This window comes from Limulus polyphemus, unplaced genomic scaffold (genome assembly GCF_000517525.1).
Source record: "Limulus polyphemus unplaced genomic scaffold, Limulus_polyphemus-2.1.2 Scaffold1018, whole genome shotgun sequence".
Lineage (NCBI taxonomy): Eukaryota > Metazoa > Arthropoda > Merostomata > Xiphosura > Limulidae > Limulus > Limulus polyphemus.
The window spans coordinates 95394-112628 of NW_013666628.1; the positions used below are offsets into that span (position 1 = coordinate 95394).

Genomic DNA, 17235 nt, shown 5'->3' on the forward strand with positions numbered 1-17235 from the left:
ATGATTGGCTAGGAGTAATCTCCAATTTAGTAATTTGTGTTCTTTCATTATTAAAAAGCTTGATGTTGTTGAATATGATTGGCTAGGAGTTATCTAGTGGTTGGTAATTTGAACTGCAGTATTCTAATGAACATGCTCAACTTCTTCAGTTGTGTAGTTATTATAACCGTGACAGTAAATTGTGCTATTCGTTAACAGTAGGTATGTAGGTGGTAAATGCTGCCGACTGGTTACCCTCATTATTGGAAGGCAATATGGTTTGTGGAAGTATAAGAACTAAGCTATTATTAAAGTCTTGGATTAATAATCTTATATCTTATAATTATTCAAAAATATTTTACATGTTATTTTAAAATACTATATTGGATAACATTATAATAAATTAGGGTTACTAGACTATATTTAATGAGTCTTACCGTGCTTAACAGTCTACAAGTGTTAATATCCTTTAAGCTTTTCCTTAAATCCTGACTTAGTTTAGTCTGATTCCGTTGATTTTGGTTTTTTTGGTTTTGTTTTTATTTTTTATTTATCTGTATATATTTTTAACCCAAACTGTATATTCTAACTTCATTGTAAAGACTTAGACTTTGTTAATGCTGCTTAGTCCTTATTATGAGCTATGTTGTGAATATGAGCTTATTATTATTTTTCACAGTTTAGTTTTGAATAAGCCTCAAAAAGGTTGCAATGTAAGGCCTTGTAGACCTTTAAGGATGATTACAGAAATTTTCACTTGCAGGTATTAACTGCAGAATTGTTGATGTTGCTTTATGAGTATTTTAAAATTTCGATGTGTGTGTTCTACAATCTACTTCAGACATTTGTCTTGTATTCCATTTAATGTTATTGAACAGTTAGACCTAAATCTCAGAAATATAATTATTTTTAGAATGCATTGAGGCATGAGTCTTAGTCAGGTACTTAACTATTGGTAAGATTATTTCCAGTGTTAACCAGCTGGAAACTTGTATGCAACATTAGGGTGAGTGAAACTGGAATATGGGACCAACAGTGAACACAACTTAGGTATGCAAGTTGAATCAGATAGGACAAAACATATTAGGTAGGTTGACAGGTTGTCAAGTGGAGAAGAAACTTCACCACACACTGTTAATATAGTGGAAATCACATGGAGATGTGTAGTTGTTATTTTTAAGCAAGAGTGATTAATTTAAGGTCCTGAGTAGGGGGGTATCTTGATGGTTGGAAGGTATCTATATATTCTGTCTGATAGTGTGCATTCTCCTCAAGAATGGAAGTCCCATTCTAATATGCTACTGGCCCACTTTCAATTGTCTGCTTTGTTTGAGTGAAGTGGGCTAGGTATAGGAATCCTGAACAGTGAGTGGCTAAAGTATTGTCTACAAATTATGATACAGTAAATAAAAAAGAGTGCCCAAAAGCATAATTCTTTTTATTGTATGTTCAGACATGAGTCTACTATGCTAGAATCTGTGTTTAAATCCCCTTGGTGGGCAGAGCACAGATAACCCATTGTGTAGCTTTGTGCTTAACTAAAAATGAAAAACAACAACAAACAGACACGAGTTTCAGACAGGTGCTAAACTACTGGTAAGATTAGTTCTAGTGTTAACTACTTTGAGACTAGTTGTGTGCAACATTAGGATGGTATAGCAACCATTGGAACAAAAGAGATTGTGTACTCAGTTGGGATCTCTGATGCCCAGTGAAGAACAAGGAAATTGAGGCTCAAATATTGAGCTGGTAAACAATGCGTGCATAAAAAATGTATCAATCTCTGCCAATCTCACATTATGATGGGCAACTGTAATGTCAGAGGAAGCAGTTACCACCCTGAGAAGTTTTCTGAATTTATGACATCATACTTTTCCAAGAGATTAAATTTTCAGATCCTGAGGAGTTTACTCTCATTGGCTTTAGCTTTATACCTCACGTTGATCCAAAGGCTGGGATGGCCATTGTAGTTTGATACAACAACAGCATCTGCTGTTATGAGTGGAACAATCACCATTGCAAACTATAAGCCATCTAGATAGCTCAACTGAAGTTTTCTATAATAATCAAAATCACCAATGTGTACTTGAAGAGTAGCAGAAGATCATGATTAAAATTAAACAACTCTCATATGTATCTTGCAGTAAGAGACTTAGTGCAGACATCTCACTTGGGATGCAGGCAGAAACATTAATGGTAAAGGTTTACACTTTGTTCTCCACAGTATAGCCACCAATCATATACTTCTGAATTTCATTGAATCAGCAAGAACCACTGAACACTTAAGGTGACAGGCACTATTTAATGAATCTTTTTTTTTTTTTTTGCTAAACTAACCTTCAGTGTCAGCTTGACATAAGGGACATAATGTTTACAGTTAGAAACCCGTTACAAAGATTCCAAGCTTTTTGACAGTACTCAAACCCTCAAGCACCATCAGATAAACTTAAATAACTTGTGCAGAAGGAATACCCTAGGTTGGTGGAATAGTAACACTGATAAAGCATGAAAAGCACACATTCAAGCCTAGACTGAGTTTGTTTATGCAGATAAGACACGACCCAAACCTGGTAGAGGAGGCAAGTATTACACAGAATAGAGCCTATGATCTCTACAGGTAATAAGTTTTTAAAGTATGTAGCATGAAATGAACTATGTAGTATGGTCAGTCTGACAGTCACTAGCCATGATGATGGTAACTATGTTACAGAAAGTAGTCAGCTAAAATATCTACTAAAGAATTTAATTGTTCATCGTGCCAAAAACTGTTGTTTTTACTCTTAATATACATGATGAAATAAAAATCTGTATTTTTTCAAATGAGTGATGAAGATTGGAAATATTTTCTTTGCATATACCTTGTTGCTGTTCTATTAACCACAGCCAAAAAATGAGGACAGAAATGGTAAATTTGATGTTTTGATACATAGAAATTTAACCATGAAAGATGTTTTATCTGTTGACATAGTTGAAATAGTAAACATTGTAAAAAAGGTATTATTTGTTTTAAGTATTTAGACATTCACTTTCAAAATATCTTTGTACTTACTACTTTGTACTAATGTCTAATAAATATATATGTAACCAATAAAGCATTTCATTTAACAGAGTAAATTGTACATTAAAGATAAAATCTATATTTTTAATTGGCATTATTAGAATAACTATTTAATATTTTCATCATCAGATAAGAAAAATAAACTACTCTAGTGCATTGTTTCTTTAAAAATTAAGAAGTTTGCAAAAGCAGCATTTTCACTGTTGATTGGTTAATTTTTTCTGCTTTGGTACACAGTACTTTTCCCTTCATAAATTTTAAACATTATGCTCTAAACTTGTCTACTGAAGCTTATGAAACTGTTACTATTGCAAAGCAGTTTTTGAAAAAATGGTTTTAATATCAAGACTAAAGGTTTTGAAAAAAATGTTTAATGTAAAAAGTTGTAAAACTGAATGACTGCTTACAGAAACAAAAATTATTTATACTTCTTATTATACAATGGAAATAACTATTTTTACATGAAATGTTTTTGTAAATCACTCTTACCATTTTAATTGTGGACTGTTGTAGATAACAAAGATGCTAAAAAGGGTTAGTTAACCCTGTCTGACCTCAGAATACCTTTTAGGTGTTGATAGTGTACCTGCAAATAAAATTTCAACTTAAGTGAAAACCACTATTCTCATGTGATTTTTTCTTCTCTTTGTTTGGTTTTATTAACCTTTTCACAATGGGTTCATGTAAGATATATGAACCTGTCTGGGGAAGGATATGTGAAACTTGGATTTCTTAATGTATCTTCACAAAAAACTGGTAAAATTTTGTTAAGATTACAAATATTTTATACACAAAGAATGATATTATTTTAATTAACATATTTTCAATAGAAGACGTATTTTTTATAGTTATTTGCACTCAAGTTCTGAATAGTTTGAGTGCAAAGTGATCTTCATTTCAAGTTAAATTTTTTTTTTATCTAACAGTTTCAGATTTGATTTGCATAACTATTAGAACCTCCTAAATGAACAATTTTTTTTAAGGTAAACATTTGTTTTAATTTCACTTTCTTTACAATATCACTAATTGTAGATATTATCATCAACATACAATGCAATGAAATGTTTTAAATTAAGAAACAGAAAAATGTACATACCTTTTAATTTTTTGTCAAATAATCTTAAAATATCTTCTTTTTGTTATATTCAAAATTTCAGGTTTATCTTTTCTCGTATGTTTTATTTTCCTCTCCTGTTCTTTACGACACATGCCAACAGGTGCACTCTGGGCATATTACAGTATTTTTAGCTGAGATAAGCCTTCGGCAAAATATTCTTGCACTCGTAATATTGTAAGTCTCGAGAACTGAATCAAAAATTGAATTATATTAAAAAAATTTTAAACCTTTCAGATATGCATTTTCAAACATAAGTAATACATAATTAACTAAAATATAAAGCTATTGTGGACAAAACAGGAAATAATTACTACTAGCAGTTACATGTGCCTAATGAGGAAAACTGTGTACCATTTTAAAATAACAATTGGGAGATTATAGTGTAAAATATGCTAGTTAAATCTCAAGTCTAAGTATAGAAGGTGGGTGTGGCACTCGTCAGGGGTTGGAAAAATGGACTTCTTGTGTCCACTGAACTCAGCCAAAGAACTTTGGAACATATTTATAAATAGTGCAGTAAATGTAGTATTTTGTGTAGACATACTTGTTTAGAATCTGAAAGTTAGATTTGTAAATACTTGAATGTCATGTGAGACCAAAACTGAAGTTTAAGTATTTTTTTAAAGGTTTATGTTGCAATAAAGGTATTAAAACTTAGATAACATAAAACTTCAAATTATAACATATATTATAATGTTAATTTCATTGATGTACATTGATAGTAAAGCTGTTTAATTAAATTTTGAATGCAACTTGTTGACTTGTGCAGAAAGGAGTTTAAAGGGGTACCCGTTTTGAAAGGGTTAATGCAAGCTTTCATTCCCACCCTTTTATGATTTTACAGAATGTTATCTATACAGCTTCTAATGAAGTTTTGAAAATAGGTACAGGCAAAGTTTAAATACCATTGGATAGAGCAGATCTTTAAATTCTATTTGCATCAGTGTAGAGTGAGGTAAAAAAAAGTAATTTATTGTTTTGTTGGGAAATGATTAAACATAGCTTATGGAAAGAACACTGAAATCTAATGTGAAATTTACAAGACTTGGGAACAAATCACAGATCTGTGAATTATTTTTTAATATTTTTTGTACATGTTTTTTCATTCCTGAAAATGCATTAATGTTGAAATATATCTGTTTAAAAGCTATAGAGATGTTATTTTATTACAAGAACACCAAATAAGTCTAGTTATGTTTAGAGAGAGTGCAGTAAGTGAGAACAAAATAGTCTGACTCAAATCCTAGCATATTGAATATTATTACTAAGTTTATCATATTCAAACAATACTCACACATAAGGAAACTTATAATGTATTGAGAAGAAACTATTTTTGATATAAATTGATCTTAACTAATAATATTCTCAGCAAAAATTACCTGTCCTGGCAAAGATAATGGCGATGCTATTTTGGAAGATTGTGTAAAGGTTATGGGTAAACCTTTGTCAGTTCCTATAGTGGTTTTTATGATTTGTAGCCAAAAGTGGTGGGTACTGCATTCAAAAATAAAGCTTTAAAAGAAATGCATTAATGAATATCAACCAAGTTGAAACTTTTTGGATATATGAAATAGAACTTTCTGATCTACACCAAAAATATTAAAAGTTTAAGCAAAAGAACATATCTGTAAAGATTTTTCAAAGCAGTCTATCAACAAAATTTTGGAAATTTCACCACATAAAAATTATAGAAAAATTAAATTATAAATATTTTCAAGAGACAGTTAGATGCTGTGTAGTAAGTTTGTTCAAAATTTCATGCAATTTGGTCATGTATTTCTACTATGATGATTAAAGCTTATTTCCATTTACCACTGAAGAAGGAAGATGTACTTTCTGAAAGCACTTAGTCTGTTGAGTTACTTTAATTGTGGTTTGCTGTAAATCCTATAATTTTACGAATATTTCTATATTATTTGAATATGTTATAAAAGATAGAAATTTAGTTTTAAAATGAATTTAGATATCATTATATTTCTTGTTTTTAATAGGACAGCAAGCCAAAAGTTTATTTTTACAATCAGGACTTCCACCTCAAGTATTGGCTTTGGTTTGGTAAGTTAATTGTTGTTTGAATTTTTGCATGCCCTCCTATATTTTTGGTAAAGTAAATGTTGATGTACATTGCTTCTCTGTTGCTTTTGGAATCAGAAAGTGGGACCTCTTACGTTTTCTCTGGATTTGGAAAGTTGCACTTTTTCTTAGTACTTAGCAATGGCTTAAAGTATTTGAAAGTAAACAGTAGGATGTACAGACATAACAATTTGAACTATTAGTATGAGGCTCCGCTTAATGTTTAAAAACAATTTAATAAAAATAAATAGTAAAAATGAAAAAAAAACATAATTAAGTAAAAAAATAATCATCTCTTTTCAGCTTGGAATCTTGTGTCTTGTGTATTTTTATAGTGAGAACAGTTATATGAACAGTTTGTAACTATATTATTCATTAAGGTCTGAAAGTTTAATTTAAATAGGGCATTAGCTGATATGAATGCTGATGGGAAGATTGATCAACATGAATTTGCAGTAGCAATGCACCTGATTCAACTCAAACTGAAGGGTTATGAACTTCCAAAAACATTACCACCAAGTCTCAGAAATCCTACTATTCCAATCAGTTCTGGAATTTCAACTTTCAGTCCAATGACTTCTGTTGGGATGAGTAAGTAGTTTTGTTTTTCTAAAGGAGGGTCGTATGCTAGACGCATCTCTTAAAGTAGATAAACTTTATTTTTCCACACACATATAGGGAAAATGAAACTTTTATTTTTCTGATTCAGTCTCATGACATGTTAGTATGAGTTTTATTAATGCAATCTAATATACATATAAAAGCCAGTTGTGTTTTGGTAATGCTCTGTTTGTCTGCATCACTTAGCAACAAAACTATAACCTCATATTGTTGTTTTAAGTGTGTATATAATACTTCAAAGGTGTAAGGGCTAGCTTGAATTTCACTTTTTTACATCGTTTTATTTTTTAATTTATGCACATACTTAGCTTGACGTAGACATTCTGGAGGTCTTAAGTTTTGAAAACATTTATACTGTAATTTTTTAGGTTATATAATGTAATTAGAAAAATAACTTTCTGGTGTGTGTGAAATATTGATGGATTTATTAAATCTTCCACTTACCACAGAAATGATTGAGTAATACAACTTCCCAAATTAGATAAAGCAGGTATACTTCAACAATTGTTGCTGGGATGTTATGGGTCAAGATTTGGGTGATTATGTTAGTGAGGTCTAGGACTCTTACTGCTTAGCGTTGTTTAGTACTATCTCTAATAACTGGAGCTACATGCATGGTCTTGCTAAAAATGTTTGGAAATGGTGTATTATGCAGCAATAACTAAAATGCTGAAAAACTTTTTCAATTTTTCCTAGAATGGTGTTTAATATTAGAAATGACATGTAAACATTTTTGATATAATAGCCATAATATGGAGAAATAAACTGAAAAGTAAAAAAAATGAGTTTGATATGATTTTCATAAATTTATATGAAAGTTATGAACTTTGGCATGATACTCCTATTTATTTCTGCTGATTAAAATCTACTAAATAGTTGTCATTTAATCTATGTGTAATGCCCATATTATGAGTCATTTCTAATATTAGTTTGCACCATTCTTATTAATTTTTGAGAGAGTACTTTAAACTTTAAAACTTTTTTTTTATTTTCTCAGTGTGTGATTGCTTTCTTTTTATGATGAAGTGAAAGGAAGAGTTGTGGCCCCCAGGTTTTGTTTTTACAAATATCAATTATAAAATATTTTTGAATGAAAATTAGTTGAAATAGAGTTAGAATTATTATTTTTACTGAAATTTTAAAATTGATATGCATGTATGTGCTTGACACCTGAAAGGTGTATACAGGCCTGGTAAGGGCAAAAAAGGTAAAGGAATATAACTTACTACTAACAACAGATATTTAGAACTAGCCTTGCTCTACACATCAAAAATGACAAGTTGGAGATTTCCTCATTTTGTAACATTTATTAACCCTTTTGAGGCAGGTCACGGGTGAAAGGCCATGTCATCTCATTTGTTGACTAGCATTCAAAATTTTATTGAACTACTATTTCATGAATTTAGGTCATTAAGTTTAGTATCAATCTTTACATTTTAGTTACTTTTATAATAATAAAGAATACAGATTAAAAACAAGAAATAGAGTAGTTACTCGGGTCTTCTTTCTTTCTTTGTTTTTACTGTCAGCTGTTGACAAAGCTTATTTTATACTAATGGTACTACTGCACTAAATACTTTTTATTTAATTAAATAATGCACCAAAGAACATTGACTAATAACATGCAAAAAAGTAGACAGTTTTCCTTAACTCAAAATTTTCTGGCTCTCTAACTATGCAACAAGAGCTCTTACAAATTCATCAAAGCTAGTTGTTAAGTTTCTCACACGTTCTTTGCTTGTACTTTGAGTGAAATTAATGATATTATGTTCAGAACAAAAAGGTATATGAGACATCACTTGATAAATGAAAATCTTGACTTTCTATGGTTATAGGTAATGTATAATTAAATGTAAGAGAACTATTAACAAATCCTGAAAGAGAGAATGTGACAGGTGGGTATGGTAGGAGTGGTCTGATTTTCTATTCAATAGCTCTGTAACCTAACAAAATTGAAGGCTATAAAAATTATGGTTTGTTTAAGCAATGACAATTCTACACAAAGTAATTTACGTTTAATTTAGTACTTTTTCAAGGAATGGTGGGTAAATTAGAGAAGACAAGATGCCTAGAGAAAATATGTTACAAGTGTCACACTAGGAGAAATTCAGGATTTTTTAAATATTGCCTTGTAGAATTAGGAACTTTAAACTTGTTTACTATTAAAATATGGATTATTAGCTACAATTTTATGCTATTCAAATTGGTATAAAATAAACAAAAAGTAGTTTAATAAAATTTAGAATGTAATTTACTAAAACTTTCAGCATGTGTAGTAAAGGATACCTGGGGCAAAAGGATTCAAATAAATGCCACATGTTTTTTTTGTGCCAAATGGCATGTTTTTTTGTCTTATTGCTCAATTTATATTATGACTACCATACAACATCTGTAATGGTTACCAAATATTTTGCAAACCTCTGTGGGTAGCCCTGCCCACTACACCATTCTTTTGAAACTTCTTGTTTGTTCATTCCTGCTTTTCTTAAGTAAATGTTTATAACTCGTAGAAAGAGCACATTTCTGTACTATGTAAATCTGACTGTCGTTTGTAATTGACTTGAAAGGGAAACTTGCGATTGAGAGGAGATGTTGAAATCTATTGTGTAACTAATTTCTATGAACAGAAATGTTGTTTTTAACTTGCATGTAACTTAATTAGAAAGCCAGATAAATTAGTGTTTTATGTGTACCAATATAGTGATTTCATAATTTTTTGGTCTTCTCAAATGCATTTTTTAAATCTACAAAAATTAAATCCTCTTTCTTTTCCACTTTAGAGAATAAATGAGGCTTATGGCAAGGCTTAGCATGTATGATAAGCAATTATGAGTCAATTTTGTAACATCTTAAGTATTCGGAATCATTGTTTATTTATATATATTTTTTTATTTATTTGTTATGTATTAAGAAAAATAACTAAAAATTAATTAATATTTTTATTAAATTATGCCTACCATCCTCCACCCTTAAAAGTCCTAAAAGATACTTAAAGTAGAATAAATACCACCCTAATAATTCTAATATATGTTACCTCCACCTTTTTCTGAAAATGACTTATTTAAGAAAGAGATCTTAAAGAACTACAAGACTTACCTTAGTTCGTATTGTCACATTATTCAAATATAGCACTGGATAGCTGAGACAAGCCCAGCTACTTGAAGCTATTCCTTCCAGTAGCGGCTATACTAAATAAATTTAAATTGCATATTAAAGGTATTTACCTAATAAAATATTTTGAAATTTATTATCAAAACTTGCAAAAACTTTTTTATTTGCCAGTATTTATATCCATTATTTTCTAATTTAGTTATGAATAATATAACATTATCCATTAAAACCATGCTGTTGTTACAAACAGTTAAAATACTTTTTAATTGAGACACAATAACTCCTTTCAGCATCATACGAGGAACCACATTATTAGGGGTGTGCAGACCAAGGATGGGTAAATTAAATGCTCTTCTCTTATCAGCCTGGACTTTTTACAGAGCCATATCATAAACATGTCTTGTTGCAACCACTGTACTATGAACAAGCCAATAAATCCTTTACCCCTGTGTTCTTAAAGACAGGATTATGATAAATGCTGTGGGAAAGTTATGATAATTGTGCTGCACATGTTTATTTACTGATGGTGTTATAAAGTGTCTTGTAAACAGTCAAATGGCAGTAATCATGATTCATTGCTGTATGATTAACAGGTTTCTATTTCAGCTGCTAATAGTAAAATAAACATAGGAAATACATATGAAAAGGTGAGAAGTAGAAACTCTTAGGGGAAGTATCTTGTTCAATACTAAAGAGGATAGAACAGTACTACTCACTTTATTTCGTGTTTTTGAACATCTAAAGTTTTATGGTGGTTATGAGGTCAGAAAAATTGAACAATCCCATCTAAAGTTAGGGTAGATAATATAACAGATAAAATATAGTTTTTCTGAAAAAAAACTTTGTTTAGGAGGTTCTAGAGATTATGCAAATGAAATTTGAAAATTTTAAGATGAAGAAAATTGCTTCACACTTGGAGCAGTCAACACTGACTCCATATACTCACAAACAAATTTTTTAGTAAAAATACATAATTATAAATTTTGATTTTTTTGTCTATGAAATACTTGTATTATTTATTAAAAATTTTGTGAAGATGTACAAAACATTTTAAAAGTTATAGTATGGAAACTATTTGTCACTTTGAGGTCATGGTCAGTGTAATACACCAAGTCAGTGGCAAAAGAATTGATTTAATTGTAATTTTTATTAATTGATTATTAGATGTGATAGTAATCTACACAATGAATGTTTATAGAAAGTCAACTATCCAATTTAAGCTCCCAGATATACTTACTTGTATTCAGTTGATTGGCTCTCCTTTTCAGTAAAATTTCATGAAAGTCCATTTTATGCATTGAAGCAATATTGGAAACTGTCACAGTAAAGTCTTGTAAGAACATATTCCATGTGTAAAGTTAAAATTTATCTTGATTTTACATATGTTTGTGATTGTATTTATTTTTTTATTCTTGTGTAATATAGTTCCTCCCCCTTCCTCCATGGGAATGGTTCCTCCTATGTCAACTGCCTCACAGGTGAGACCTTCAGTTGTGAATGGTGGTATGGGAATTGGTCAAGGAGTGTTACCTGGTAAGATTCAAGCATTATAACTACTTTCTGTTAATCTCTTAGTAGTGCTTAAAATATATTTTTCTTAAGTTTAAATATACAAGATTTTAAAACAATCTTATGGGGGGAAAAAAGAAGCCTTATTTACATTTTAGGCTATAATTCAGTTATGTCATAAGTTGTTGTAGATCATTTCAATGTTTCTGATGTACAGCTTATTACTGAATGATGATAAATAATTTGTTAAGATATGGATACCTACTTTTTAACTTTCATTTGTGATATTGGAGCATCATCACATTGTGCAAATTCATATGTCTGTATTCACATTAGCTACTTGCTGTGTTTCCACAAGCAGAAAGTTTTTCTGTGTGGGTCAACTAACTTCCTTACAGTTTACCACAGAAGCTAAAGCTTTGAAAAAATACAGGTTTAAGACTATGCCATCATGATTTCTTTGCTAGAGTGTATTTTTTATATACCAAATGGCCCTACTATGTATATTAAAGTTGTGTAGCATTTTATGACAATTTATGAGCAGATGTACATAGTTCAATCATTGTACATGAACAACAATGCTGGTTAAATCATCAGTCAGAAGAACAGTCTTTTTAATAAACACATTTATGGATTACACAGTCATATATTAAAATTTTTTTCAATAAACTTACTGATGTATGTATCTGTCTGAGAGAAAGTAACTTATATGGCAAATGTTGACACCAAAATAAAATCCATCTTTGAATCTACACAATGTAAATTTTCCTTGAGCAGTACTGGACCTTTACACATTGTCAGTTGTGTTATTTCCAAAGTCTTGCATGAAACACATGAAAATTTTCACACGGGCAGTTATAATGCAAGTTCAAACCAAACAAATAAGTTGTATGTTTCTGGTTATAATGTTTGAATAAAAATGACTTGGTGGCGAAGCTTTTTTAATAGAAATCTTTTGCAGGTAGTAAGTGAACAGATGTCTAATTTTATTAACATACATTTATAAAATATTGATAATAAAATATCTTGTGGATAAAACAATTCTGTAGTTCATATTTCTCAAGATGCAGGTTACCTCTTTAAACCTGTGCATAAGGGAGGGTTAGAGTTCATGTCATAAATTTTTTTACAGGGTTACATTCATATTTTGATTAACAAATTACTATCAATTAACGTCTCACTTTTTAAAAAAAATCCATTAATCACTCTTCTGTATAACATGACACCTGATATTTGTTTCTCCTTTTCAGAATATTCTTACATAAAAACTAGGATGTTCATACTTACAACCAATTAGATATAATAACTATGCCTTTATAGGCCACAATATAAGATGTGAACCTCATACTTTTTTAAATTGCTGAGACATAAATATGTTTGGAACACTCACCAGTGAAGCTTCTTCTATAGATAACTAAAACACAAATGACAAATGTTTTTCAAGTATACAACTTAAAACTTTATTCCGAGACAGTCAACAGTATTAAAATTACATTCTACATGTTAAAATAATAAATGTTTTGACGTACCGTCATGTCATTCTCGGAAGTGTAAAATCAAAATCAGTGCTCCAGCTAACAAGCATATCTGTGTAAAATACACAAGTTTTTGAGAGATACATGCAATTTTTTATTTCACATGTATCGGTTATGGATGTATTATCATCGATATGCTACAATATGAATTGTGTGGCTACTGGTTGCACACTATGAATTTGGCTATTTTTCCGCATAGATGCTTCTACGATGCTTACAAAGAAAACAAACCACAACTAGGAACTATCAACAGATTATAAATGTCCCGTAAGCAATGTGTCTGTGTTAAATATTAGAATTGATAACAAACACCGATAGTATTCTCAACTATCTGTTTTCAATAGTTTGATTTTATGGTCTGTATTCACCTGTAAGCCAACAAGAGCATGTATCACATCTACCATTAGCAGTGTTGCTTGTCTAGTGAACTGAATCTGTATTGAAGAATTTCCTATTACTATAATTCTGAATTTACTATGTGTTTCTTCACAAAAATTGTTGTGTTCAAAATATCAGATATATTTTTGAAGTATGTGTGTGAAATGTGAATTTCATGACAAGGATAATTTATACTTTCATTTTAAAATTTTATATTTTAATTTCGCAATTTCTAGAACCTCCTAAATGAACATCAAGTTTTTTTTTTCAGTAATGTTGTATATTTTATCTGTAGATTTCTCTATACAAACAACATACTTAATTCCAATATCATCAAAAATTAATCAAAAGAATGATTAAAATATATGAAATAAATTGCTTCACACAGTTCTTTTCTGTATTGACTGTGACGTTACAAGTTACTTATATGACATAGTTTTATCCTTTGTTCTTTTATTAAAAATATTTTCTGTTTTTTTAATTTGCTGTAAAAATTTGGAAATTGTTAAATATTCATATTCTCTTAAAATTTAATAAAAAAAAATCAAACTTTATATTCCAATACATACGTACCTCCTCTCCCACTTATCTTTTACTCGACCGCCAGGGTTTCTTCCTTTGCCCATCTTTCACATAAACAAGGCAGGGGCTAGCATGTTAGCAAGGGCTATTAACTCGGCTGTAGCAGTAGATTTAAACTAGGGCTAGGCAGAGGTGAGGGCTATGATATTAGTGAAATAGGAAATATAATTGACAGGAAAACGTATACAGCAGGCAAAAAACATGAATGTAATTTAAAACCTATGATTAATTGTTACTGTTGTAATACTAATTGTATTAGAAATAAAATTGATGAATTCAAAGTAGTTATGGAAACTGAGGATTTTGATATTATGGGTATCACTGGGACTTGGTTGGATTTTGATGAAATGTTTTTGAAATACTGAGGTACAGATTATTTACTAGAGATAGATTACTGAGAAAAGGGGAAGGAGTAGCTTTATATGTGAGGAGTGAATTGTGTCCTGTTGAGTTAGAGAATATTAAAGAAAATAGCACTGAAGTTGAGTTAGTGAATGTAAAAGGAAAAGTCTTGTTATTGGAAATTGTTATAGAGCACCAGGTCAGAATGTGGAAGGTAATGAGAAATTGTATAATGAGATCAGAATGGTAGCTGAAAAAGATGTTGTTATTTGGGAGATTCTAATTTCAAGGGTATTGATTGGGAAAATTTGAGTTTGACAGTGAGGGGGATAGGTTTTTGGAAATTGTTCAGGATACTTTTATACATCAACTGGTGATGGAACCTACAAGAGAAGAAGCTCTATTAGTTTTAATACTAGCATCTGATGGGAAAATGATAGAGTTGTGGTTGGTGAGCATTTAAGTAGAAACAACCATTGCATTATTAGGTTTGGGATTTTACTACATGTAGAATTGAAATAGAATAGTTCCCAGATTCCAAATTTCAAGAAAGCCAATTTTAATGGAATGAGACATGATCTGGCTTCTGTAGATTGGACTAAAGAATTGGGAGAACTTGAACAGATGTGGGAAGCACTTAGGGAAAAAACTGATACTAATTGATACTTGTACTGAAAGAGAAATTGGCAGTTCTACCTTCAGAAAACAACATAATATGATACATGATTTGATAGATTCACAATCTGCAATTTTCATAGTCATATGACTTGGTGATGTAATTTTTTATTTATAGATTTTTTCTCTTCTCTTCCAAGTGTTTCAAATTGTTCTAAGTGCTGTAGATACTGACAAGCTAGAATATATATTTTCACCCTCTTGTTTATTTGTTTATCACTATATTTGCTCCCCTGGTGGGACAGTGGTAACTTTACAGTGGTGGACACAACAGATAGCCCAATGTGGCTTTGCTCTAAGTCTATAACAAACAAGCACTATTTGTTCAACCCACATTAACATGCTTTTCCCATATCCTCTGTCTTTTAAGAAATGTCTGTAATTCTCTGTTTTATTTGAGCCATAAAATTTAATAAATTGACATCAGAAGATGTGTTTGGACTAAAGATGTTACTCTAAGAAGTAATGACAATTTTTTGACCTATTTATAGGTTAGTTAGAAAATGAGAAAATTACAATTTTCATTTAAAGTAATCTAACAAGTTACTTATTGTTCATTTTCAAAAATTCATATTTGAAAGCTACATGTGTAATGTACAAGAAACATGGTAGTTAGATGTACGGGATGTAAGCTGACTTATTTATGTACTTCATTATCCCACCCAGTGATTTACTGATTGTATACATATATGGTTCAAAGAGCAATAAAACAATAAAATTAAATGAAGGCAAGCAACTTTGAAAAGTTCAGGGGCTTAAGTTAGGAGCTTTTAAGAGTAACGGAAGAAAAGAGTAACAGCCAAATATCAAGTATAAAACGTAGGTTTTATAGGAACAACAAAATAATTTATGATCTGGGGAAAATAATATGGTGTCTTGTTATATAATAGATGTGGTTAGAATTATGATTTATCTGATTTACTGACTGGTAGACTTGAGTTTTGATTCATCAGGAACTATTGAGTTATTAAATATTTACATAGGCTACATGATCTAATAATAAAAGATGGGACAACACTTAACCAAGAAGTATAAAGGATTTTAGTTGAGTGACTGGTGTTGATAGGTTTTGAAGGTTTGTTAAACTTCAGATTTTGTAATATGGCCACAAATAATGCTTATTGGTATTCTTTTCCTTCTGCAGTAATTCCAGCTCCCAGTGTACCCATTGCTTCTGTAGCCTCATTAGCTCAGGGATTTGTTCGACCAGCTTCACCTGTGGATGCGAATCTACAGAGATCAACTTCAGTGAGCAGTCAGGATTCACCTACGTAAGTGATTCAAATGATTGATGGGACAGATTGAGTATTATCATTCTATAAACTAATCTGTAAATCAAATTTAAGATTTAAAATTGATTACAAATATATAAATTATTTCTTATACTCCTTTCATAGTCTAAAAAAAAGTTTAATCTAGTAGCCTGGAATAACCAGAAATGGCATGTAAAACTTACAGTGAATTGCCTGGTGTATATAGACAGGCCATCTGTAACACAAAGCACGTTAAACTTAACAACAAAACCTATTTTTTATGTAATCTGTTATATAGGTACAATAATCATGCAGTCCACTTCTTATATGTTTCTTTCATGTTGATGCACTATAGCCATTAGTGACTTTCTGAATTACTTTTTATACCTAGGATTAAATTTTAATTTGATATTAGTTTTTTATTTCAGTCTATTCTCTAAGCATTATTATGGTGCTATCATTCTCAAATACACAAGTAAAATCTGTAACTTGTAACAAAATAATACTTCTAACAGCACGAGCTCAGTCCCTGGGACCAACCTTGTAACCATTTTGCACTTGTTATAGTTTTCATGCTATAACTTTTAAATTAGTTAGCGAATGTCAAAAAATTTGGCAGATTATCAGTAAACATTACAAATGATGTCATATGCAAAATATATAATTTTTTATCAAGTCTTAAGGTTTGTAATGCAATGTTTCTTTCATGCCTTTTTTTTCCACATCTTGCCTATCATGCAAAGTAATTTTCAATTTAAGATTAAAAATACTTTTATGTATCAGAAAATTTTAAAATTTCACATGTGAAATCTTTATAATGTCCAGATAGTTATCAAACATTTCTTACGAGAAAGCTTTATATTTTCAGTAATTAATCTCTGTATCGGTTTGGTAGATTTGACCAATCACGCAACCAGCATAGAAAATTAGGAAATAAACATAACTTATGCCTCTTTCACTCTAGAATGAACACAAATTATAACATGAAAACATAAATGTTTA

At 30.3% G+C, this 17235-nt stretch overlaps 1 protein-coding gene across 2 annotated transcripts in view; it reads left to right on the top strand.

The window, feature by feature from the left end:
* LOC106461720 (intersectin-1-like) overlaps positions 1 to 17235 on the top strand; it is a 223110-nt gene that overhangs the window by 30913 nt on the left and 174962 nt on the right. For both annotated transcript variants that reach the window (XM_022388749.1, XM_022388750.1), the window contains exons 3-6: positions 6146 to 6209; positions 6631 to 6818; positions 11385 to 11492; positions 16125 to 16251. In XM_022388749.1, the coding sequence (XP_022244457.1) occupies positions 6146 to 6209; positions 6631 to 6818; positions 11385 to 11492; positions 16125 to 16251 (487 nt within the window). The remainder of the gene's footprint in view (positions 1 to 6145; positions 6210 to 6630; positions 6819 to 11384; positions 11493 to 16124; positions 16252 to 17235) is intronic.